The sequence below is a fragment of the Eschrichtius robustus genome, chromosome 11 (assembly GCF_028021215.1).
Source record: "Eschrichtius robustus isolate mEscRob2 chromosome 11, mEscRob2.pri, whole genome shotgun sequence".
Lineage (NCBI taxonomy): Eukaryota > Metazoa > Chordata > Mammalia > Artiodactyla > Eschrichtiidae > Eschrichtius > Eschrichtius robustus.
The window spans coordinates 7,563,542-7,587,199 of NC_090834.1; the positions used below are offsets into that span (position 1 = coordinate 7,563,542).

The 23,658-nt window shown below is 59.2% G+C and overlaps 1 protein-coding gene across 4 annotated transcripts in view; it reads left to right on the forward strand.

Annotated features, from left to right (window-relative positions):
* The window catches only part of KIRREL3 (kirre like nephrin family adhesion molecule 3), a 559,318-nt gene that overhangs the window by 527,842 nt on the left and 7,818 nt on the right, over window positions 1–23,658 (forward strand). For 2 of the 4 annotated variants that reach the window (XM_068554334.1, XM_068554337.1), the window contains exons 7-13: window positions 5,262–5,367; window positions 10,390–10,538; window positions 12,029–12,156; window positions 13,275–13,401; window positions 16,823–16,923; window positions 19,239–19,437; window positions 20,791–20,826. In XM_068554334.1, the coding sequence (XP_068410435.1) occupies window positions 5,262–5,367; window positions 10,390–10,538; window positions 12,029–12,156; window positions 13,275–13,401; window positions 16,823–16,923; window positions 19,239–19,437; window positions 20,791–20,826 (846 nt within the window). The remainder of the gene's footprint in view (window positions 1–5,261; window positions 5,368–10,389; window positions 10,539–12,028; window positions 12,157–13,274; window positions 13,402–16,822; window positions 16,924–19,238; window positions 19,438–20,790; window positions 20,827–23,658) is intronic. The other 2 variants (XM_068554335.1, XM_068554336.1) reach the window with 1 other exon arrangement.

Genomic DNA, 23,658 nt, shown 5'->3' on the forward strand with positions numbered 1-23,658 from the left:
GGGCTTAGTTGCTCTGCGGCATGTGGGATCTTCCCGGACCAGGGTATGACTGTGGTCCCTATCTGGGAAACCGAGGGCCCCCAGGCCGCACGGGTTTCTGAGGTGGGCAGCCAGCTCTCCAGGGCCCACGCTGGGAACTCCTCTTGTAGACGTCCACACCGGGAGCCCTCAGCCAGGGTCAGTTATTACGACGCACGTGAGCAGTGACACTCTAAAGCTCCTCCAGCACTGCATTCCCAACGTCCCTAAAGGAGACTCCTGAAGGTCTAAAATCTCTCTAATGTACCCGTCGGCCCCCAGGAACAAAGGTGAGCTCAACACAGGGACCCAGCAGCTTTGCTCTCCATACTGGACTGGCTTAGGTTGGAAGTGTCAGCCCCCGGAAGTCGACTTTTCTTCTCTTAAGCCCCCCTCCCTGCCACAGAGCATGAGGCCGTCATGAGCTGGTGGCTTTGGTTGGAGTCTCTGAAGGACAAGGCCAGAGCTGCAGGCTGGCGTTTGTTTCTTCCTTGTCATTTTACTCATTTTAATTCAAATCCACCTAGAAACACCTCCCAACAGCCCTGGCTCATCTAAGTGTCTGGATTCTGTGCTCCACGGGGCTCTCCAGGGATCTGGGGTCTGCAGGGGCCATGTCCTGGGGCTTCCAGAGCCCGTCTTGGAAGCCAGAGAGCAGACTTCTCTCAGCGTCTGGAATCCTGGCAGGCGACGTTTAGGTTCCAGAGGGCAGAAGAAACTATTGAAACCCTCAAATGGGCTTGCTCTGGACACCTAGACACAACAGCTGAGGCCTCGGAGAAGGTTTTGTATTTGCCATTTTCACCAGCTGTTAACACCCCCCCCACCCCCGTCTGCACCAAGCGGAGGGCTCTGGCCAGGTCTAGGACCAGGGTGACGGGAGGGAGGCCCTCGCTCTGAGGGTCATGTAAGTTCAGGGTCACCCTGAGAGGGATGCCTCCCTCCCCAACCCCAGTCCAGGCCTTGGCTCTCCACACCCGCCTGCTTCTTCCGTGCAGCAGGCGTGGCATCAAGCAGCAGGTCCAGCTACGGAGGGGAAGCAAGATGCCGGAGGATGGAGTGGTCCGCGTCCAGAGAGGCTCCACCACCCAGGAGCTATGCAGGCCTAAGCTTGGCGCCTCACGCCAGAGATGCCCGTTCCTTGTCTGATTGGATCGAATGACATCCGAGTTCTCTTTCTGCCCTGAGATTGACCGTGAATCAGAGCTCTCTCCAGACACGAGCCAAACCTGGGAGGAATGAGGGTGGGAGACACAGACACCCAAGCCTCCTATAACAGGCTGCCAGTCCTGGGCGCTGTGCAGCGCCGCCCTCCTTCGCCCACCAACCCCCCAGCTGGTCAGGAGACCTGTGCCAGCCACGGAACCCTCACAAAAGGACCGCCTGGTCAGCTCCTGGGCCCTGGCAGGAGAGACCCAGGGCAAGGGGTGTTTCTGCTCCCTCCAGCCCGTTCTCCGTCACACAGCAGAACCTCTTCTGTCAACAGGAAAGTCATCATCGTGACAACAGCCCACCAACTAGTAAAACACGTCCCTCTAAACACACTCTAATGAGGTGATCGATTTACCAGGGCACACAGACCACAGTCTGCACAGGAGGAGGACGCCGGCCTAGCCAGGTCTCTGGGCTTTGCTGGCCTTCTTTCCAGGGACAGCTCAGCCACCTGAGGTGGGGAGGCATCGGGAATGAGGTCGGGCTGAGGCTGAGAACCCAGGTGCCCGGTTTCCTAGCTGGGCCCCATCCGAGGCAGTCTAGCGTCGTGGTTAAACCCTTCCTGGTTTGAATTCTGGCTCTGCCACTTACTGAGTGATGCCGACCTGGTTATTTAACCTCCTTGTGCCTCGGTTTCCTCATCTGTGCCTGGAGGTAGCAGCGCTTGGCTCACACTCTGGCTGCGAGGATTACATTAAATCATTCAGGTGGCGACCCTGGCACAGCGCCGGCACCTGTCAGCTGCTGTTACCGTGCACAGTCATGGGGGAGCAGCTGCCCCTCCCCGGTGCCCCCAGCCCCAACAGGGGGAGCTCTGCATCCATTTGTCCCCTCTCCTGAAGGTGTCTGCGTGCGCCTGCCGAGCAAAAGAGCACGCTCCCGCCACGCCCTCCCTCCTGCTCTCCCCCTGCCCCCGTTTATCCCTTTGTTCATTCAGTAAGCACCCAGCTGTTCACTGTGGACACCACGGGCTGGATCAGAGCTGCCTTTACAAACCTGCTCATCTTCTCAGTCAGCCAAGAAGCATCCAAACTCAGCAAAAACACATTTGTTGTTTGTTTCCCTTGGTCTTTAGATGTTACCCAACGGAAGACAAAGCCCCCAGATTGAGTAATGGGAGAGAAAGCTTAACACCCCCAAAGTCTTGCTACATCTGGACTCTGCATCCAGCTGCCAAGTTTCAAATGGATGTGCTATAAAATCACTGAGTCATGGAGTTTCTCTCTTTTCTCACCCCCTCCTCGATGTACTACTTCCCCTGAAAACACACACACACACACACACACACACACACACAGAGGCAGGTTGCTGATGGATACACTAACAGACTCTCAGCTGTGACATCTGTTCAATGTGATCTCAGTTCCACCAGCTACATCAAAGCTGCCCCCATGCAAGTTATTCAGCTGACATCACAAATGGGATTAAAATCATGTTTAATAGTTGGATATGACATAAACTATTTATACCTCCGGAGCCTGGTAGACTACTGAAAATTCATATCCTGCATACGCAGAGGAGAGGGGTGGAGAGAGGAGCATGGGCACCGCTGGGCCTGGGGTGGAAGCACAGATGAGACTGGCAAGTGTGGAAGCTTCCCAGGGCCTGTTCTTTTGGGTACCGAGCATGTTGCAAAGAGGTAGGGAAGCTGCAGGAGAGTGGTGCCCACAGGATAAACGGAGGAGGGCGGCTCTGTGGTGGAGAAGGGGAGCAGGCAGCCCGAAGGGGGTCCTCCATCAGGTGTGTGCCCCATCTCCCTGCCACCAAAGCCTCATCACTTTATAAAGCACATCCAGTTGGGGGCAGACCTCCTGGAACTACCCCGCAAGTTCTGTGGCGGGTTTCTAGAGGCCATTGAACTAGCCCTGGAAGCTGGTGGTCCTCGGCTGGGTGGGCCGGCACCAGGATGATGGGCAGCAGCCGGGGAGAGGCTGCAGGGTTCTGGGGGGTAGCTCTCCTGGGAGGCGTGGGGAGAGTTCTCATGGAGAGTCCTGGCCTCGCATCTTTGGGACCACTGGAGTTACGCTTTAGAAACCAAGATTGAGATCACTGAAGTACTTCCCCGGTAATTAACTCTCCAGAAAAAGGCAGACAAGCCAGCTGTTCCGGTAGCAGAAGCTCGTGGTCCCCAACCAGAAGCGGGGATAATGTGGGGAGAACAACCCCAGCTCAGTCGCCACCTGCTACTCAGGAGCCAGCGTTCTCTCCCGTGTCCTAACAAGCTGTCTGCAGACCCCGGCACAGCCCCTGTGGGTCATCTCCCCGGCCCCGGTGCCCCAGCGCTGGCAGCCTGAGCACCAGCAGGGCGCAGGGAGGCCGAGTGGCCAAAGGATCCCGGCTCCGGGGTGGGTGAGGCTCCGTCCATGGCTGGGCGTCTGCACAGATGACTCTCTGAGGGGCTCGGGGACCACCCTGTCGTCTCGGCCAGGAGCTGGGTCAGGCGGCTGGAGCCTTGCTCCCCCGGTGGTGCCCTTCACAGGCACCCAGAGGGCTCAGCGTTTTCTCGATGGTCTCTGAGAAACCGACTTCCTCACTTCTTTTTCTGAAAATGGGCTGAACCCCTGGAAAGTTCTCATGCCCTTCCAGCACATTGCTGTGCTTACTGGTGAGGTCGGGCTAGAAGATGTGGCCCCGGGGCCTGGCTAGGACGCAGGGACCAAGCCGCCCTCTTCACTCAGCCTAGAGCTGAACTCCAGCCAGACCTCCAGGACCCGACAAGCAAGAAGGGCGGGCACTGGCTGCCATCGCCCCTCCCCCGAAGCGCGGATGCCTGGGGTGCTGGGCCTGGGCGCATGCCCAGAAGCACGAGGATGCCCAGCTTTTAGAGCAGGTCCCGAGGCTGCTTCCCCGGAGCTCAGGAGGGCCAGGCCGCCTTGGGGCCTGTCTCTGGGCTGATTCCCCGCCTCTGATCTCTGCTGTACATCCCTCCTCCTCTTGTTTTCATCTCTAGGTCACTCCGTGTCTGTTTCTCCCTCTTTTCTCAGTTTCTCATTATTTTGTTTGGCCTTTCTCCCCAGCACCCTATCATTTTCTGTCTCCATCTGTTTAGTCTCCCTTGGTCTTTCTGCCTTAAGTCTGAAATTTTTGTCTGATTGTGTGTCTCTGTGCACATGTCAGTCTCTCTCTGAACCTGTCCATCTCTGCTCTCTGCTTCTCTGGGTTTCTGCCTCTTTTTCTTAGTCTGCCTCTGCACTTTCTCTCTCTCTCCCTCTCTCTGTCTCTCCCTCTCTGTATATGTCTCTCTGTCTCTGTCTCTCTCTCTCTGTGTGTCTCTCTCTCTCTCCCTCCCTCATCTCCATGTCTCTCCTATGTAGGCATCTCTCTGCCTGTCCCCCCATCCCTTCGGCACTGATCTGTGTGTCTCTGTGTCTCCCCGTCTCTCTCCCTCTCTCTGACTTCTGTCTCCTCCACCTTCGACCATTTCGCACTTCAGAGCTGGGCTTCTCGTCATGTTGAGTGAGAAAGACGAGCCCAGCCTGGGGAGCTGAGGGCTGGGTGACACCAGTCAGGACTCAGCAGAGATGATTAGGCTGATGAAAGGGTGTAAATGCCACTTTCAAGGCAACAGATGCACCAGAACCTTTACACAAAGAGACACGAAACAGACACTTCAGAGACAGAAAGTTTGTATTTAAAGGGACTTAGTGTCCACATCCCCCTCTGGCCCCTGCATCGCCTCTTCCCACCTCTCCTTTCTGCAGTGGTTTGTTCTCCCAAAGCTGGCAGGTGGACAGTACGCTGTGAGGCCCAGGCAGCCCTGCTTCCTGGCTGGCCATTCATTTAAACAACGGCCTTGAATCCACAGCGGGAGCCCTGACCCCACTGCCAGACGGCCTGAATCTGGCACTTGCAGGGAGGGAGGGAGCCCCCTGCCGGGGCCCCCAGCTTCCTGGGGACCACCAGGGGAGTGGCTGCTCTGACGGTCCCAGGTGGTGGAATCACTGGCCTTTACCCTCATGTTCTCCCGGGGATTCAATCCCCAACCTGTGCATGCAGCTCCCCATCTGCAAGGACACCTCTTCTCTCCGCAGACCCCCCGCTTGTCAACCTGTCGGTGGAGCCACAGCCAGTGCTGGAGGACAACGTGGTCACGTTTCACTGCTCTGCAAAGGCCAACCCCGCCGTCACCCAGTACAGGTAAGAGCCCTGCTGGGGAGGCCCAGACCGTGGCGCCCTGCACACCCCTCCTTGTCACGGGGGCGTCACCTGTGGTCCTGGGCCTCCAGCGCGGTGCTTGGTCCGCTGTGGGTGTCCGCAGCACACCCGCTCACCCCTGGCCAGGCGGACTTCTCCTTTCCTTCATGAGCACACACCCCCCCTCCTCTGAGGCAGAAGATTTCACTCCTTCTGTTTGAGCAGCTTGTTTACCCCTTATTTCTGAAAGGAGGGAAAGAGGCTCAGGGAAGAAAAGCTAAGACGACCCGGAGAACGAGCAGGATCACTCAGCATCTGGATTCTGGTTCTGTGCTCGCCGAACCGCTCTCCTGGTAGGGTAGGGTCTCCGGGACCGCCAGCCCTGAGCGGCGGGTACCCAGAATCATTCGTACCCACCGCCCCTGTGCAGCCTTTGCTCACCACACTGATAAAAGCATCACTTTTTTTTACATGCCTGTCTTTCCCTGTTGACTGAGCTTCTCGAAGGCGGGACCGCAGTTTAGTCACCTAACAGCTCTCAGGTGCAGCACTTGTGTGGCAGGTACTCGGCGCTCCACAACGTTAGCTCGCAGACTCCGTAAACACGTAGAGCAGCCCCTCTGGGCACCCTCCTGCCCGGGCACCACCACCACCCAAGACTTCCAGACACAGAGTGGCCTCAGAGGTGCTCCGGGAGCTGACTCAGACACTCCCCTCCCTGAGGCATCTGTGCAACTCACCACAGCCCTCACTCTGCCCCGTCCCTTCCCCCAGCCCAGACCTGGTGGAAGAGCCTGGTGTCGCCTCCGCTGTCGAGATGGGCTATGAAACCCCAGCATCAGCCAGTGCCAGGAATGCTGATGGTCCCAGACTAGGAAACAAGCCTGCCAGTGGGAGTGGAGGACAGGGGAGACAAGAGGCAGTGCGGCCTCAGAGGGCAGAACTCGAGCAAATGGGCCAAAGAGGCAGCCAGAGATTCAGGCTGGACATAGGTGGTACTCCCTGCACTGCAGATAATTAACGCTGGAACCGGAAACCCAGGAAAGGCACAGAGTCTTTATCCTTGAGAATATTTTTAAGTAGGATGAGAACCCATCTGTCCCGTCGATGTAACCAGTCACTGGGCTAGAGGCAGGAGAAAGATCAGACGACCTTCAGGCTCCCTGGAGTCCTACAGCCCCTTAGGTCCAGGGGGCAGGTCTGGTTCGGCTGGGACAAGTGACAAAGGTGCAGAAGGAAATGCCCAAAGAGTCTCTGTTTTTTTCTGAGCTTCCACCCTGTACCTGCAAGACCTGGGCTCCATCCACAGGTGGGCTTCTCTCTGTTGTCTGCTCTCTGCTCACAGGCACTAAACACCAGGCACCATCTGCCCAGAAAAGACCTCTAATGCCAGTTTCCCTGGGCAGCCCTTCTCTCCCACTGACCCCCCCGGGCAGGCACACCCACATTCACCCTCACATCGTTGACAATAATAAGGTATAAATCTACATATGGAGAGATCATCAGAAAGCAAATGTGGCAAGATATTAACAACTGGTGGATCTAGGTGAAGGGAATATGGCAGTTACTTGGGCCATTCTTGTGACTTTTCTATAACTACAAAGTTATATTTAGCTTTCAAACTAAAAAGTTAATGAACCAGGACGTGCAGGTTTCCCCAGGCTCTGGGCACCTGTGGTTTCCCTCCATCCGCATCCTTCCCTGCAGCTCAGAGCCTGGGTCAGCCCATCACACACAGAGGAGGAGCCAGAGGTGCAGGCAGGCCCCCTGCAGATATGCACCTGTTCTTACTTGCCTCCTTCCCTCCTGAGCTTCCAATTAGCCAAAGGCCCCAGAAAGGCTTTGGTGCGGATCAGGCTCCCTCCAGGACTGCAGAGGCTCTCAGGGAGCCCTTCTGGCCTCCAGGAAAATGTGGGAGAGCTGGGGTGGCCCAGGAGGAAGGGGGTGCAGGGGCCATGGCAAGCGGAGGCAGACGTCTGCGCTCAGCCCCTTGGCCTCAGGAAGGGCTCACCCAGCAGGCAGATGGTCCTTCTAGACGTGGTGTTGGGATCCGAGAGGAAAAGCCTTGAGCAAATCTTGGCACGTAAGCACATCGATTTTTCCCAAAGGACTTCGACAAGACTAAGGGGTCTTTGTTTCTTAACTTCCTTTGGTCTTGATTGCTTCCTCCTGTTCCGCATAAGAGGCTGTGATCTTGGAAATTAGAGATATGCCCTCGTCCACCCCAGCACCCAGCAAGGGGACCTGGGGGTTGGTGCAGGGGAGCCCATCCAGCTGGACTCAGCAGTCACTTTGGCTGCCCCACTGGACCAGCGGCCCGGGGCGAGCAGAACAGGCCCACGCACACCTGAAGTGCATCTCTTCCGGCCTCTCTGCTCCCCTCTGAGGCTTTCAGGGCCACCCCACCCGGCAGGTGACAGCGTGGGTCCCACTGCCCAGTGTGAAAGGCAGGGCTATTGAGAACAGCCTGTCAGCCTTGACACACCAGCCTCCTGATTGTGTGATATAAATAATTAATCCTCTTACATTTGCTCACGCCAAATTAGGCATTGATTGGGAAAGGTTTCGTCTGACTCCTGTTCCGAGGGCTGGGAGAGGCGGTGAAAGCAGCAGTGGTGGCAGGGGCGTAGGTGGGTGGTGGGAGAGTGAAGAGACAGGAGGAAAGAGGAGGAGGAGGGAGCGAAGCTGGAACACAGGAGAAGACAGATGGGAGGGAAGATGGGAGGGGAGACGGGAGCGGGTGGGACTCGCTCCCTGGCTCACCCTCGGTCCTGTGACCAGCTGCTTCAGTGAGTGGTCTGAGCTTCTGGAAGGGATGCCTCTTAGGGACTTTTTGGTGTGGGAGGGGAATAAAGACGGGGGAGAGAAAGACTGGCTGAGTGGGACGTGAGCAGGGGACTGTGGGGCGTCCCCCAAAGGCCCAGCCCCACAGCTGGCCTCCTGTGGCCCTGGGAGAAGACGGCCTATGACTTCCTCCGGCTCCCCCTTCACCTCCAAGGTGGGGACGGGCCCTGGGAGCTGAGAGCCGCAGCCGCACAGCCATCCGGCATCCCTGAAGTCTCCCTTCTTTGGCTCTGAGAGGGGAGGCCAGCCTGCTCTGGGGAAGAGGAGACCCATGTGACCTGGGGCACTGGGCTCCGGGCCTGAGGACGCCCCAGCAGTTCTGAGACCCTCAGGGCCCCAGTGGTGGAGCTTTCACCCTTCTTACACTGTGAGGGGCCCCAGACAGGTGGGGAGAAAGCCCCCTTTTCCCCAGGAACCCCCCAGCAATGGAAGAGGACTGCCCAGCAGAGCCTGCTCGCTGGGGCCAAGCCCACCCCTGCCCCAGCATCTGGAGCTGTGGGCAGGCAGGAGCAGGGGTCCGGGCAGGGCAGGAGGGGCTCACCCGCCTCCCCCCAGCCCAGCCAGCTGCCTGCTCCACCCCCCAGCATCCCACCGCCTAAATCTTCACCGCAGCAGGGTAGATGGAGTAGGGGCTGGACACCGATCCCCGGCCGTGTGTCTGGGACTGAACTCAGCCACCCGAGGCGGGAGCTGTACCTGACTATTAAGTCTGGTCATTAAATTAAAGTTAGTTTGTTGGGAAGCTCCTTCAGCTCTCGGGGAGCTATGGTTTGCTCTGTCGTTAAACTATAATTGTTATTATTGTCTTCTTAATAACGACCCGATATTAGTTTGAGCTAATAACCGCATGCTGCCAGCCTGACGCTCCCTGCTATGCCGGGAGACGGCAGCCTCCGGGCCGGACGGGCAGGCTGGGTGGGAGCCGGTGGAGAGAAGGGCAGGAGACGGGCCTCTGTGGCCCCAGGAAAGGCTCCAAGAATGTGGTCACAGGGGACCGTGGCCCCAGGGTAACGACTGCAGGGCCAAGGTACCTGCCCAGCTCTGGTAAAGACATGCACCCCGAAACAGGCCTGAGCCACAGTAGGAAGAGCCTGGTCGGAAGTTCTGTGATTTTTAAAACGTTTTATCCACAATAGGAGTAAACCAAGGGAAGCTCTGAACTCTCTCTCCTTAGGCATCTGTAAGGAAACCCCAGCCTCACGCATACAGGCACACACCCCCCTGGGCGCACTGCCCCACAGGTAGCAGGCTGCCCAGCTACCGGTCCAATGCAGTGATCACCGCCCCGGAGCCAGGTCCAAGACACAGATCAGCCAACTGGCCCAGCAAAGAAGTCAGCACAGCTGTCTTCCCATCCCCCCTCCCCCACCCCCATCAAACCAGTGCTGATGGAGCCCAGGCCTCTGAGCGGCGGAGCCAGGGTGGGAGGCAGAGGCTGGGCAGGAAGAAGAGCAAGTGCCATGGGGGAGGCTGAAAGGGCTTTCAGAGAGAGAGGGACACCATGAGGGGACCCCCCCCCCCCAGGGACAGGAGTCAGGACAGGGGGACTGAGAGAGCTGACCGAGTTGGGGAGGGAGCAGTTGGGACCACTGCTCACACCTCTCCATCAGCTTCTCGCCTCGTCTGGAAATCAAGCGTCCTGAGCCCCAGGCGTGTGTACACACGTGCACGTGTGCGTGCGTGCAGGAGTGCACGCATGTATGGGCACACACCATTAGACCCTGGCCTCTTCGGTCACGGATTTGGCTTCCTTCTTTTCCACTGTGGCCCAGGACGGTCCCCCGCCACCCCCGAGAGAGCTCAGAGCAAGAGGGCCGAGCGGTCTGGGCACTGACAGTTGGGTTAGCCATCACCTGGCCAGCCAGGTGCGCTGACCCACTGAATAGTCAAGCCACCGCCCTCCAGAATAACCCACTAGTCGAGTGCTGCCGGCTGCCTGGTGACCCACGGACCAGAAACCACTGCCCCCATCACCAACCCCACGCCCCTAGCCCTGAGGGTAACCCCTCTGCGGAGGCTTCCCCTGAGGGACCGCTCGGGGGCCTGCCCCACGCCGCCCCTCCCTCGGCCTCGTTTTTCTGCGGGATGGATGCGTCCGGCTCCCAGAGAGAAGAGCCCCCCGGGCGGGAAGGACGCCCTCGCCACCGGAGGTCCACATCAGCCCGGGCGCCTGCGTTGCAGGTGGGCCAAGCGGGGCCAGATCATCAAGGAAGCATCCGGGGAGGTGTACCGGACCACCGTGGACTACACGTACTTCTCAGAGCCCATCTCCTGCGAGGCGACCAACGCCCTGGGCAGCACCAACGTCAGCCGCAACGTCGACGTCTACTGTGAGTGGCTGTTTGGGGGCTTCCGGGCGCACGGGCACCGGCTGGTCGCTGCTCACGGCAGGAGGAACCGTCGTGGGCTCGTTGCACGTGCCATAAGAATGCCTCACAGGCTCGTAATCCGTGTGCTTTACGAAAAGCTGCCCTCGTGTTTATCTTGACCCTCATAGTCACCGAGGGAGGGGAGTTCCCCGGCGGTCCAGTGGTTAGGACCCCGCATGTTCACTGCCGCGGGCGCGGGTTCAATCCCTGGCCACAGAACTAAGGTCCCACAAGCCAGGCGGTGTGGCCAAAAAAAAACTTAAAAAAAAAAAATCACCCAGGGAGGCTGGACTTCTCATTCCCAGTACCCAGATGAGGGGATGGAGGCCCAAGGTCACGCGGCGAGTAAGTGGCACGATGAGGACTGAAAAGGGTCCACCTCCCATCAGGGGCTCCCCCTCTTCCCCAGCGGCCCGGAGGGGACCCTCGGGGAAACAGCCCACAGCTGTGTTCACAGCACTGAGCGTCAGCTCACCCGCTGCCCTTTACAGATTTAGAAGCACTTGTGCGAACTTTATGCCTGACCGCCCGCTCGCCCACACTGGCCTCAGCAGAAAGTGCTATGACTCCCTTTCTGCACCAAGGGACTCATCTGGGTCTCCTGACCCTGGTTTCACACCTTTTGCTCCCTGAAAACAGCTGTCTGCACACCCTCCCGTCACCACCCCTGAAATCCCACGGCTGCACGCACTCTGGGAACCAAGGCTTGGTCTGCGGGGGACTCGGGTTAGGGCGGGTGTAGCGGGGGAAGCAGGAGAAGGCTCCATTAACAGCAGGGGCGCGGGCAACGGAACCAAAGACCGCATGCTTTGTGGATTGAAAAAGAGGTGGGGCGGGGCTGGACTAGAGAGTAACCTGGGCGGGCGCCAGGTGTGGGGGGGCACCTCCAGGAGGCCTGGCCTCCCCATTCCTTATCTCAGAGCCCTGCGGTGGCCCTGCGGGGCCCTGGGTGGGCCCAGGGAGCTGGGCCAGACGCACGGGTACCTTGACTCCCGGTCACAAGGCTGAGGCCTGCAGGAGGTGGCCAGTTGACTTGAAGGCAGACACAGAGAGATTCTGGGGTGGGGGAAGGACCCTCTGCCCACACGCTGGGGTCAGGGGGGCTTCCTGGGACCAGGACAGAGGGAATGGGATGGGAGAGCCCTTGGGGGCAAATCCAGGCAGAAATGGGACCAGAGCCGCTTTCCGGGGCTGGTGCTGCTTACTCCCATGGTGGGCCTGAGGGAGGCTGGGCTGGGGGAGAGGCGTCTCCTTCGTAAACTGCCCAGACCCGGGCCCAGACCGGTAGAGGACTGACACGGAAGGGAAGGGAATGGCCGGAGTGGAGGGACGTGGCACCAGTGGTGTCCCCTCCCCCAACCAGAATGGGGGGGGGGGGAAGGCAGCAGCAAGGAGGGTCCCCAGAACTCCCGGCCCACGAGAGCCCTGTCTCCTCCTTCCTCCCATCGCAGTCGGGCCCAGGATGACCACGGAACCCCAATCCCTGCTCGTGGATCTGGGCTCCGACGCCGTCTTCAGCTGTGCCTGGACAGGCAACCCGTCCCTGACCATCGTCTGGATGAAGCGGGGCTCTGGCGTGGTGAGTCCGCAGCTCAGACCCTGGAGGGCCCTGGAGGGGTGCGAGGTCCACAGTCCAGGAGGGAACTGCCTCCCATGGCCCCTCTCACTCTTAGATTGGCGACGTTAGCCTCCCATGTAAACTGAAGGAAGAAAGGCCCCAGAAAGAGGAGAGGGAACCCCAGGTACCCACACGTACCCCCCTTGGGTCTAAACACATTCAGCCGGTGCCGTTTTGCCTTATCCTGAACCTTATAAGAAAAGCAAGTGTTCACCAAGATGCTGGGGGTGAAAAGTCACTAGGAAGGCTTTTCAGCTTTCCCCAAATAGTTGTAACCCTTTAACTTTGGGGTTAAGCCTTGCTTTCTTCCTGTGTTCCTCTTTTAAAGTGTATGTGTTCTTTAGTGTGCGTAGGAGTTTCAGACATCCCTCCTCCCAGGAGGACCAGTGAGAGCCTTGGGCAGGGAAGCAGGGGGAGAAGCAGCAGAAAAGTGACTTCTGTGTGCCCTACTGTGTGCCAGACACTGCACTATCCTCTGAGCGCCACTGCCCCCATTACAGGGACGAGGAAAGAGCCTCCAAGAAGATAATTAACACCCAAAGCCACACACGTAGGCACCGCTGAGGCCGGGATTCCCACTCAGAGCAGCTGTTGCCAAAGCCTGTTTTCTTTTCATCACCCCAAACCTCATCCCAAAGGGATATTGCAAATGACTCAGGAGAGACAGACCCGGGACCCTCAAAGATGTTCAGCTGCGGGATAGCTTCACCCCTGGCCAGCCTGGTACAGGCTGGTCGGCAGACCCCCGGGATGAGAAAGCCCTGGGGGCCCCAGCCAGGGAGGCCCCCTCCTTTTCTCTCACCATCCCCCCCCCCCCTTGCATGCCCACCCTTCAGGGCCGCCGCTGGGGCGGACCATCTTCAGCCTCACGGGGTGCTCTGTGCCGTGGGCTCCCGCACCCGACAGCCCGCCGGGCACGCTGTGTAAGAAGACTTCTGGCTCCCTCCCCACCCCCCTGTTGTCGCTGAGATGCTGGAGACTGTGTCCCCTGCCACCCGGCCTGCCTGTCAGCCTTTCTGGTTCTGAGACAGAGAGCGTGGCCCCTGCCCTCGGGGTCTGACCCTCCCCACTCCTCCTAGGTCCTGAGCAATGAGAAGACCCTGACCCTCAAAACCGTCCGCCAGGAGGACGCGGGGAAGTACGTGTGCCGAGCTGTGGTGCCCCGGGTAGGGGCCGGGGAGCGAGAGGTGACCCTAACTGTCAATGGTAAGACCCCACTCGTGCCAGGGCAGGGCTGGGAGGGGGCCAAGAGGGTCCCTGGCATTGCCCCAAGGGGCACACGTGGCTTCTGGGCCTCACATCCACCTCCGACTATGGGTCCATAGTGATTACATCCACCTGTTCCAGTCCGTGTCAGAGCCCAGCCCTGGGGTGACGAAGGACCTGGGTGGTTGTCTGGCCACCTCCCTCCTCTGTGTTCCTTCTAAGGGGTCTCAGCCCTAAAAGTGATGGCTGATGAATTTATTCCTGGCCAGGAAGAAGGGTCCGAGAGCTACTGGGCAACCAACATAGATCCCATATCTACCCTTTGACCATGACCTTGGGCCTGGTGGAGGATTTAAGGGGGCATCTCTGTGACTCCTCGTCTGCCTCTTCCCATTTTGAGAGCCGCTCAGTGAGGAAGACCTGCCACCATCCCCACAGGGCCAAGTTCAGGGGGTCCCCTGAGGGCGGGGAACTTGTCTTATGATAAGTAGTAAGATCACCACAGCAGGAGAGTATTGCCATCTCTCTCCAAGAACACAGCGTGAGCTACCAGAGGACTGGCACCTGAGACATTCCGGGGACGGGGCCTGGTTGATGGGACGTAGAAGGTCACAGAGAAGCTGGGACCTAGCTCAGGTCAGACCCAAGAAGGCTGTGGCACCGGGACGGAGAGTCGATGTCCCTGCCGTTACGTGCGCTTGGGCCACGCCGGCAACCGACGCTGCTGGTCCGAGAGGGCAAGGATGCTGAGACAGCTCCCTCTGCGTTTCCAAACGCCCTCCTTCCGCTGGGTTTCGGTTTCCTTGTGAGGCCTCTGCTGCCGCGTAGCCTGTCTCCCGATCAAGGCTCTGAGCCCCAGCAGGAACCAAGCCACAGACCCACGTCTGTAGGGCCTCTGCTTCCTGTTCCAGACCAGGGCCCTAGCGCGGGGCTGAGCCAGGACCCAGGAATCAGCGCAGGTGGCGCACAGCTTCCTCTGGTCTCCGCTTTGCTAGAAACTAAAACCAGCTTGGTGCTGTCCCCGCTAGCCAGCCCCCCTCCGTCCCTTTCTTTTCCTCCCGCCTCCCCAAGAGTCGTGGCGGCCCCAGAGGGATGGTGAACCTGCTCAGACCCCGGAGCCGTCTGTCCGTCTGTCCGGGGCAGATCCCTGCCTCGGGAGCCATCCTGCCTTTCCTACGTGTCCCCAGGACGCCACCAATAAATTGGCGCGGCAGGGCTAAAAATAACAGCATCTGATCGCACCTCCATATATCCATGGCAACATGGGCTGCAGCCTTTTCCTGCCGGCTCCAGCGTCTGACACTCGGCTCAGGCGCCAGGGCCGGGTGAAATCAGCGGCCTCCCCCGCTACCCGCTACCCGCTACCCGCTCTGGGAGGGCGCTGGGAGTCGTGCTGGCGCATGACTACGGCCAGCTCCGCTCCGATGGCCCTGTGACCAGCCGGGCTGGGGACCCTCAGACTCACGTGTGGCCCCCAGGGTCCCCAAGCCTGAAGCTTTTAAATGAGCATCCTCATTTCTGGGGAAAACACGACGGATAAAGGAAGGACTAAAATCCTTTGGCACTTTCAAGACTCTCAAGCATTTGCCAACAGGGATTCAAAGCGGTTTCTTGAGGCGGGAACGCACACCTCAAAGGGACATTCCTCTTGGATGGGACACCCCAGCCTGGGCCCTGGTGTCTATCCAGGGTTTAATCTGCACTCTCCAGGGTCCTTCTTTTCAACCCCCGCCTATGCCTCCAATGCTCTGACACAAGCTCCCCTAGGCTGCTAGGAAGAGAAACACCCAAGAGATTGGAGTGAAGCAAGGAGGAGGCAGTGTGCTTGTTTCTGAATGAGGGTTATCATGCCCTGAGGCAGGAGGATGCAGGAAGTGGCCCACAGAGGGGAGCCGGCCAGCCCGCACATGCGTGGACTTGGGAATGGACTTGTCTATACCTGTGTCTGGAGCACAGGTGGGGAGGGGTGGTGAAGCCCCTTGGGCAGGCCTGGACTAGGCTGAAGGAATCAACACTGTGAACAAATCCAAACTGAGATGAGGTTCTCATCAGAATGCATCCCGGCCGGGGGGTGACTGCTGGCCATTGCCCTTTGGGGAATAAACGGGCCCGTGATTTGGCTCAAACCTGGGATTGGCAGGAAGGGGGAGATAAACCATACTACTGCTGCCTTCTGACTCTCCCAACCTCATCTACCCTTACCCCGATTCCTGTTTTCTTTTAAGAAGCCCTTAAATGTGTCTGCATTTACCTGATCGTTTTTAGAACAGCTGATGACCACCCCCACCACCCAGGGAAATCCTAGCTCCTGGGAAGTGAAGGGGAAAAGGTTTTACAGGATCAGCACTTTCAGCCCGGCAGCAAAACAAAGCGCCACCCAAGGTCCTAAAACATGAAGCCCTCCTGCCTTTTGGCCAAAGGCTTCTTGGAGCTAAGGTACCTAAGAGAGGTACTCTGAAGGCCCCCTGAGGGTGGAAGCCCTTATCTTGAGGGTCCCTCATGTCTGCCTCTCCCAGCTCCAAGACCTTTCCCTTCCCAGCCTAAATGCAGTCGTTTGGGTTAGTTAACAGGCAGAACTGGACAGGAAACGCTGCTGGAATCCTGGTGGACCCTCCAGGCTGTCCGAGGCGGTAAACGAGCCAGGTGTCCCCAGAGACATCCATAAACATGACCCATACACGCACGCACGCCCGGCCGGATAGGATAATGTCAGGGTCAGCTTTGGAGCTGTGGTCCCACCTGGGCTGTCCGGGTATGTATGTGGAGGCGTGCAAAGCGATGAACTAAGGGATCTCCTGAGACACATGTGAGATGAAGTCTATGAAGGTGCCCAGCCCAAGCCACGTATGCCGGCGGGGGTGGTGGGGGGTGATTCCCCGCTTGGTGGAGGAACATCTTTTACTTCCCTTCCTGCCGAGGACACCGGTTTGTTAGGCAAGCGCGCCCTCTACTGGAGACACAAGGGAATGGTTTGAAATCCAACAGTTGGCTAAGGTGGAGGTGACATTAGTTAGGGGAGGTGACGTTACATTCCTTCCTCCCTGACCCCTCCCCCACTCCCTTCTCAGGTGTACCGCCTCCTTCATAAAGGTTTCCCCACCTGCCGGGTAGAGTTCTTCTCTCTGCTGTGAAGTCGGTTAGCACTTTGCCTGGTGCTCGCCTCCCCACCTCCTGTGGCAGCTCTTGATGTCTCTGGGTGTCCTGACTTAGAGGCACTCACTCACAATCCCTTGAGAGGTTTTATGACTGAAGCCTCATCTATCTGAGTCCCCTGCCTCACCCGTCACCTTGCATATACGGGCCTCCAGTAACTGTTTGCTGAACGACTGAATAAATGTATAAACTTCTGAACTTGCCAAGAGGGGCTCAGCCAGGGCCCACCCCCTCCCGAATCCCTGATGTGATGCTGTCTCCCCAACAGGACCCCCCATCATCTCCAGCACCCAGACCCAGCACGCCCTCCACGGGGAGAAAGGCCAAATCAAGTGCTTCATCCGGAGCACGCCGCCACCCGACCGCATCGTGAGTGCCCCGGGGCGGGCAGGGAGGGCCAGTGGCACGGCCCCCGGGCTGGGCAGCCTGGCAGGTCATCTCTGCCTGCAGCCGCTCCACCATCCGGCTGGTCAGTCTTGCCTCTGCACTGCCTTTCCCCGTTGGGGAAAACTACTCCTGCCTTGTTATCTCTTGGAAAGGCATCGCGAAGACAAAAATCACGGGCAGTCTCCTTTCTCAGGACAGGCTGTGCTCCTTGCCTGCAGGTGTGTTTAACTCTTCTCTGCCTCTCAGCTGTGTGCCAACACAAATGGTTCCGACCGAATTCTGCATCTTGGGGGCAGAGGGCCAGTGAGGGCAGCAGAAGGGAAAAAAATGATTTCTTCCCTTTCCTGGGTTCAAGGCCAGCCTTTAGCAAAATCGTAAACAGGATGCAGTTTATAGTCGGCAGACCTCTCTCTGCGCCTCCACAGTCCTCCTCTGCTTTGATGCCCATGGAGAGCGCTGCCCCAGTTAGCAAGTTTTCCCTCTGAAAGCATCACTCCATTCTCCCCGCCCCTCCCTCAAAACCCTCGTCCCCCGCAGTGCAGCTTGGGCCGCCTGACTGGCTCACACATAGCCCTCCCATGTACTTGCATTTGTAGAAGTGGGGGTCTCCCACCCAGGTTCCGCTGACACTGGTAGAAGCTGGGGCGGGAAAACGGAGAGGCGAGCATCTCCCCGTACTGTTGGGTGTCGGGGGAGGGGTGGAGACACTGTTGTCGGCAAGCCCAGTGCCCAGGCGGTCCTGCCGGAAGACCGCCCAGGTCAAGTTCACAGGGCAGTCTCACCTTTCCCCAGGGCGGCAGCACCAGAAGGGACGTGGGAGGCACACGCCAACAGCTAAGGTGTCACCCCGTAGACGAAGACCTTGTTAGAGCGCTGGTGCGTTACGCATTTCCTCAGGCATTCAGTTCATTCACTGTCTGAGTCACACAAAAATGGCAAGAGTCCACGCGTAGAACTAATGCCTACGCCTCCCTCTTCCCTTCACTCTAATCTTTTTAAAGTGTAACACGTGCCAGTGTCAATAATATCCTGTTCACTCCTGAGCATATTCACACTGTCTTCCTCTTCGTGGAAATGGAACTCTAGGCCAGGGGTTCTCAACCTGGGCGGTTCTGCCCCCAGGGGACATTTGGCGACACGTGGAGACATTGTAGGGTGCAGCTAAACGCCCCACAGAGCCCAGGGCAACACGGCGGGGCGGGCGGCGACAGTGTACGGGAAAGGGCTCTGAGAAGAGGTAAACACTCACCGGCCGAAACCAAGCTGCACTAAGGTTCTCACAACCGCAACTCTCAGAGCGTAATGTTTGAACAAAGACACACACAACGTAACCAAACCAGACTCAGTCAGCCTGGGGCTGGCCTTCACCACCATCTGTCAGGGGCCCCAGCTGACGGAGGGGCTCCCGTCGCCCCAGAGTCCCCTGCTTGCCTGCGAAAATGTTCCAGCACAGAGCCGCGTAAGGCCCCGTGTCGTTGGAAATACCCTCTGAGGCGGCCCAACCTCTGTTTGTGTACATGTGTTGGCACTGTGGGTGGGGCGGTAGGTGTACCCGTGTCATGATGCGTGTGTGTGCTGTGTGCACACGTGTCCGTGCTGTGTGTTGTGTTGTGTGCGTACTTGTGTGTACACGTGTTGGCACTGTGGGTGGGGCGGTAGGTGTACCCGTGCTGTGTGTGTGTGTGCTGTGTGCACACGTGTCTGTGCTGTGTGTTGTGATGTGGGCGTACTTGTGTGTACACGTGTTGGCACTGTGGGTGGGGCGGTAGGTGTGCCCGTGTTGTGACGTGTGTGCTGTGTGCACACGTGTCTGTGCTGTGTGTTGTGACGTGGGCGTACTTGTGTGTACCCGTGTTGGCACTGTGGGTGGGCGGTAGGTGTGCCCGTGTTGTGACATGTGTGTGTGCTGTGTGCACACGTGTCTGTGCTGTGTGTTGTGACGTGGGCGTACTTGTGTGTACCCATGTTGGCACTGTGGGTGGGGTGGTAGGTGTGCCCGTGTTGTGATGTGTGTGTGTGCTGTGTGCACATGTGTCTGTGCTGTGTGTTGTGACATGGGCGTACTTGTGTGTACACGTGTCGGCACTGTGGGTGGGGCGGTAGGTGTGCCCGTGTTGTGACGTGTGTTTGCGTGTGCTGTGTGCACACATGTTGTGGCGTGCGCGTCGACCTGTGCCGTGTGGCGGTGAGCACGAGCGTGGGCCTGGCAGCGTCCGCCCGGGAGCAGGGAGGCGGCACGGTGGTCCTGGCAGGGTGGCTCCGGCGGGATGTCCTCCTAATTCTGCACACCTGGGCAGGCCTGGTCCTGGAAGGAGAACGTGCTGGAGTCGGGGACCTCGGGCCGCTACACGGTGGAGACTGTCAGCACCGAGGAGGGCGTCATCTCCACGCTGACCATCAGCAACATCGTGCGGGCCGACTTCCAGACCATCTACAACTGCACCGCCTGGAACAGCTTCGGCTCCGACACAGAGATCATCCGGCTCAAGGAGCAAGGTGGGGCCGCCAGAGCCGCCAGGGCCGTGGACCGCGGCCGCTTCCCGCGAGGGCAGGGCCCCAGGCAAGGTCCTCCGGGGCCCTGGGGGGGACAGAGCGCCTACACGGTGCGGGCGGGCGGGAGGCCCTTCCTCACCTGCCACGCAGCCGCTGCCGGTCAGCCAGCTCCCCCGAGCCCAGGGGCACTGGCCTGCACCAGAAGCGAGCAGGCGGAGAGCTGCCCGGGTGGTGTCCCCTCAGGAAGCGCCACATCGCCTAAAGGCCCCGGCTTCCCTGCTCTCAGCAGTTCCCTGGGGCCCTTTGGGGGCGTGATCTCTGAGCAGCGTCCCCACGGGGATGCACCAGGATGGGCGTATCGGGGAGCCTGGCCCAGCCCGTTAAGACAACAAGCCAGTCCAGGTGCCCCAAACCCGAGGGTGCCCGTGCTAAGCTAAGGAGTGGCACTTGAGCTGTGCAATCCCTGGTGTGCGGGAGGACTGGCCTCAGGCTGTCTGCAGCTCCCCAGGGGGACACAGGAGACACTTGGACCGCTGTGCTCTGACGGAGACCCCGGCCGGCGGGGCAGCGCTGGGCAGAAGGGCTCAGAGCTCAGAAGGACTCAGGCTCGGAGGGCGGGGAGCCTCAGAGGGGCATGGAGGGGGTTCCAGAGAAGCGAGGCAGCCAGCCAGTGGCACACCAGGTCCTGAGATGGGCTGCAGATCTAGCCCCTTGGCCAGCGGGGGTTAGTCCAAGACAGACGGGAACGGTCCAGGGGGCCTCGGCCCTGGCAGTCTCCGACCCCTCCAAGCTGAAGCCCCATCCGCAGGCTGTCAGGCCTCGGAAGAGATTCTGGGCCAAGCAGGTGGTCTCAGCTGGACCCCTGGGGCCGCAGTGCTACCCTGTGGGTCACGCATTGCTCCCAACCCCTCTTCCCTAATAAGTGCTGCTTTGCTAATGCTTTGCACATAATTTGCATAATATCATCCACACATCATCCCAACCCTCCCGGTCCACTGTTGCTTCCCCTCCGTGTCTTCCCCTCAGTGCCCCACTCCTCTGCCCGCCCCTTAGTGTTCTCACCACCCCCCCTTCCTCAGAGCCAACTCCCACCCCCCCTTCCTCAGAGCCAACTCCCACCCCAGCTTTGACCTCTCTCTCTGGTCCCACCCGTCTGGAGTCTCCAAGTCAGTCTGAACGAACTCCAGGTTCAGTTCGGCCAGCCCGGATTGATGCAGCATCCTGGAGACGTAAGGCAGGAGGGAGCCCCCAGCCACCCCAGACCCTCCAGAAGGCCGCCCCCGCCCCCGCCCCCAGTCCCACCCAACCCTGGCCAGCCAGGCCCTGGCTGTGGACGCTTGCTTTATTTCCAAACAGGTTCGGAAATGAAGTCGGGAGCCGGGCTGGAAGCAGGTACGAAGGAGACTTGAGACTCCCCGGGATGGGGGAAGGGACTGCTGGGCTAGTCGCGGAGGGAGCCCAAGGTGTGGGTAGGGAGGCCAGGGCAGCCGCTAACTTCTCTGCCCTCCCCCCTGTCTTGAGGCTTTAGTGCAGTCAGAGCAGCAGGGAGAGGGTCTCCAGGCAGCATGGGTCTAGAGACCCCGCAGGCCTGTCTCCGCTGCCGCTGCCCCCCCCCCAAAGGCTCCTCGCAGCCCAGGGCACTGGCTCTTGCCCCTCCCCGTCTTTCCTCCCGCCCCTCCTCTTCTGAAGCCCTGACTCCTCCCCCCTGGGGTCAGCTCACCCCGCCTGACCCCCGCTTCTCACCATCACCACCAGCTTGGCCATCGCTTCCGAGAACACCTGGGCCGCCCAGCCCGGCTGTGGCCTGCCGTAATCCATGCTGACCCCATGCTTTCTGCTGGCTGGCTCCTCCCCGCACTCCTGCATTGCCGTGGAGCTGTCATCCCACCCCCGGGGCTGAGGCCGCTGGGCAGTGCCTCTCTCCCCGGGGACTCGGCAGCAAGGGGGTCACCAGGCTCCCTGGGTTGAGTTGCTCTCTCTTGGGACCCCACAGGAGACAACTGCCCCCCACCACCCTCCAGGGAGAAACCCAGACAAGAGAATCAGGACATGGCAAGCCAGACCCTACAGGGTCGACAAAGGCCATGACGAAGATGTGGGGTCCCCTGCCCTAGTTCTCCCGCCACACCGGCCCAGAAGGAGCTTCAGCAAGTCCCTGGTGGGTCCCGCTCACCCCCTCGCCTCTGGGCGGACAGCCCCTTAAAGAGCGACAGGCCGGCCGGGCACAGGCGGGCTCAAGGGGGGCACATGGTATCAACGCCTGCCGTGTTCTCCCTGACGCCCCTCAGGGCCACTCCTGGCGCTGAGCTGGTGTCACCCTCCGTCTCCATCTCTTCTGTGCCTGCACCCTGGGTCCCCCGCCCAGAACCCTCTCCCTCTGCCCCCGCCCACCCACTCAGGACAGTCCTCCAGATAAGATGGCTACCACCACAACCCCCCAGCTGTTAACAACTTAAGGAAATGCGGACGCCAGAGGCAGAAGCTGCCTTAGATACCGCTTCCCTGGTTCTCTGGTTTCACAGACCTTGAGGCCCAGAGAGGTTAAGGACCCTTCCACCGTCATCCTTTGGCTCTGAGCTCAGCTGAGACACGACCCGAGTTTTCCAAGGAAATTCCCTAGGAATCTAGGAGAAACTAAATTCAACTCAAATCAATAAAATTCAAAAGCATAGAAGCAACGAACTTCCAACGCGGCTTTCCTTTCCTAGAGGAATTCAAACCTGGAGACAGAACCATCTCACCGTCAGAGCAAGCTTACAGGGCTGGCCGAGGTCAAGTCCATTGTCTCACCCCTGACTGTTGAGACCAGCCCAAACGCCTCCCATTTTCAGTCCCCGAGTGTTTGTCGCACCCACCCCCTCCCCGTCGCCTCCCCTGCCACCCCTACAGGGGTCTTGGGCTCCAGTAGGCAGGTGATGAATGCACCAGTGTGCCTGTCCTGGGCTGGAAGGAAAGCCCCAGCCTGACGGCCAACACTGCCAACCATCGGACACGTGCTCCTTCCGGGAGAGGGACCCCACCCCCTCCCAGCGGCGTCTCCAGGGGCCAGGGTCTGCGGGGTTCTTCCTTTCTTTTGCTCTTTAAAGAAAACGACAGTGAGAGACGAGAGGCTAACCTCCAGCTCAGGACAGATACCTGGAGTCCCCAGTCATCCACACTGAGAGCGTGGGTAGGGGCAGCAGCTGAGTCTCAAAAAGGGTCTTTCCTATCCTTGCATCTGCTGCGGTCCTCCTTCCCACACAGACACGAGGGCAAAGGCTTGGATCAGTTTGGGTGCCAGGCTCTGTGCCAGCCTTTACCTGCCTGCATTCACCCATCTAAACCCCAGACACCCGCCCTGAGGCAGGCACTGTAATTATCCTATTTTACAGGTGAAGAAAAGAGAGAGAGGTAAAGTACGTTGCTCCGGGCTGTACAGAGGATGTGAGATTTGTAGGATGCCATGGGACGCAGTTTGCGGAGCTGGGCAGGATGAGGGGGGCGGATAAGAGGAGACGTGGATTTGCACTGGCTCTATGGCAGCTGTGTGTCCTTAACCAAGTCACTTGACTTCTCTGGACCTCAAGGTTTCCATCTCTAAATGGGAGGCTTGGACTCTCTGAGCCCTAAGCTCTCCTGCCCCTGCATTCTCTAGTTCTATCCCCCCATGGACTACTCAGGGCCCCCGCATCATATGCTCAGGCCCCCTCTGCAGACACAGAAGGGTCAGGACTGTCTGGAAGAGCGCCCACCCCAGCCTAACGTCACCCTCCCCACCCCCATCTCTACTTGGCTAGGGCAGGAGACAGACTAGAGGAACTCAGCAGGGAGTGAAGCTTTGTCTAGCTGGAGTTCCAGGTGCCTCTCTGTAGGGGTGGGGTGCCGGGATTCCTGCCCAGAGGACTGGCCCAGGAGAGGAGGGAACAGGACTGGGCATCTCTCCTTAAAGAGGTGGCGGGAAGGACTTCCCTGGCGGCCCAGTAGTTAGGACTCCGCGCTTCCACAGCAGGGGGCACAGGTTCGATCCCAGGTTGGGGAAGTACATGCCATGCAGCGCGACCAAAAAAAAAAAAAAAAAAAGGGAAGAAACAAGAAAAACAGAAAGAGGTGGAGGGAGCCTCTGATCCTGCCCTCCGGCCCCTAAGACGTGGCCTCTGGCAGTTACCACCTGTGATGCCCAGGTCCTGAGGGGAAGCTGCCGCAGGCCTGAAAACTCTCCAAAAGCTGCTGCTCTGTGCCCACCCT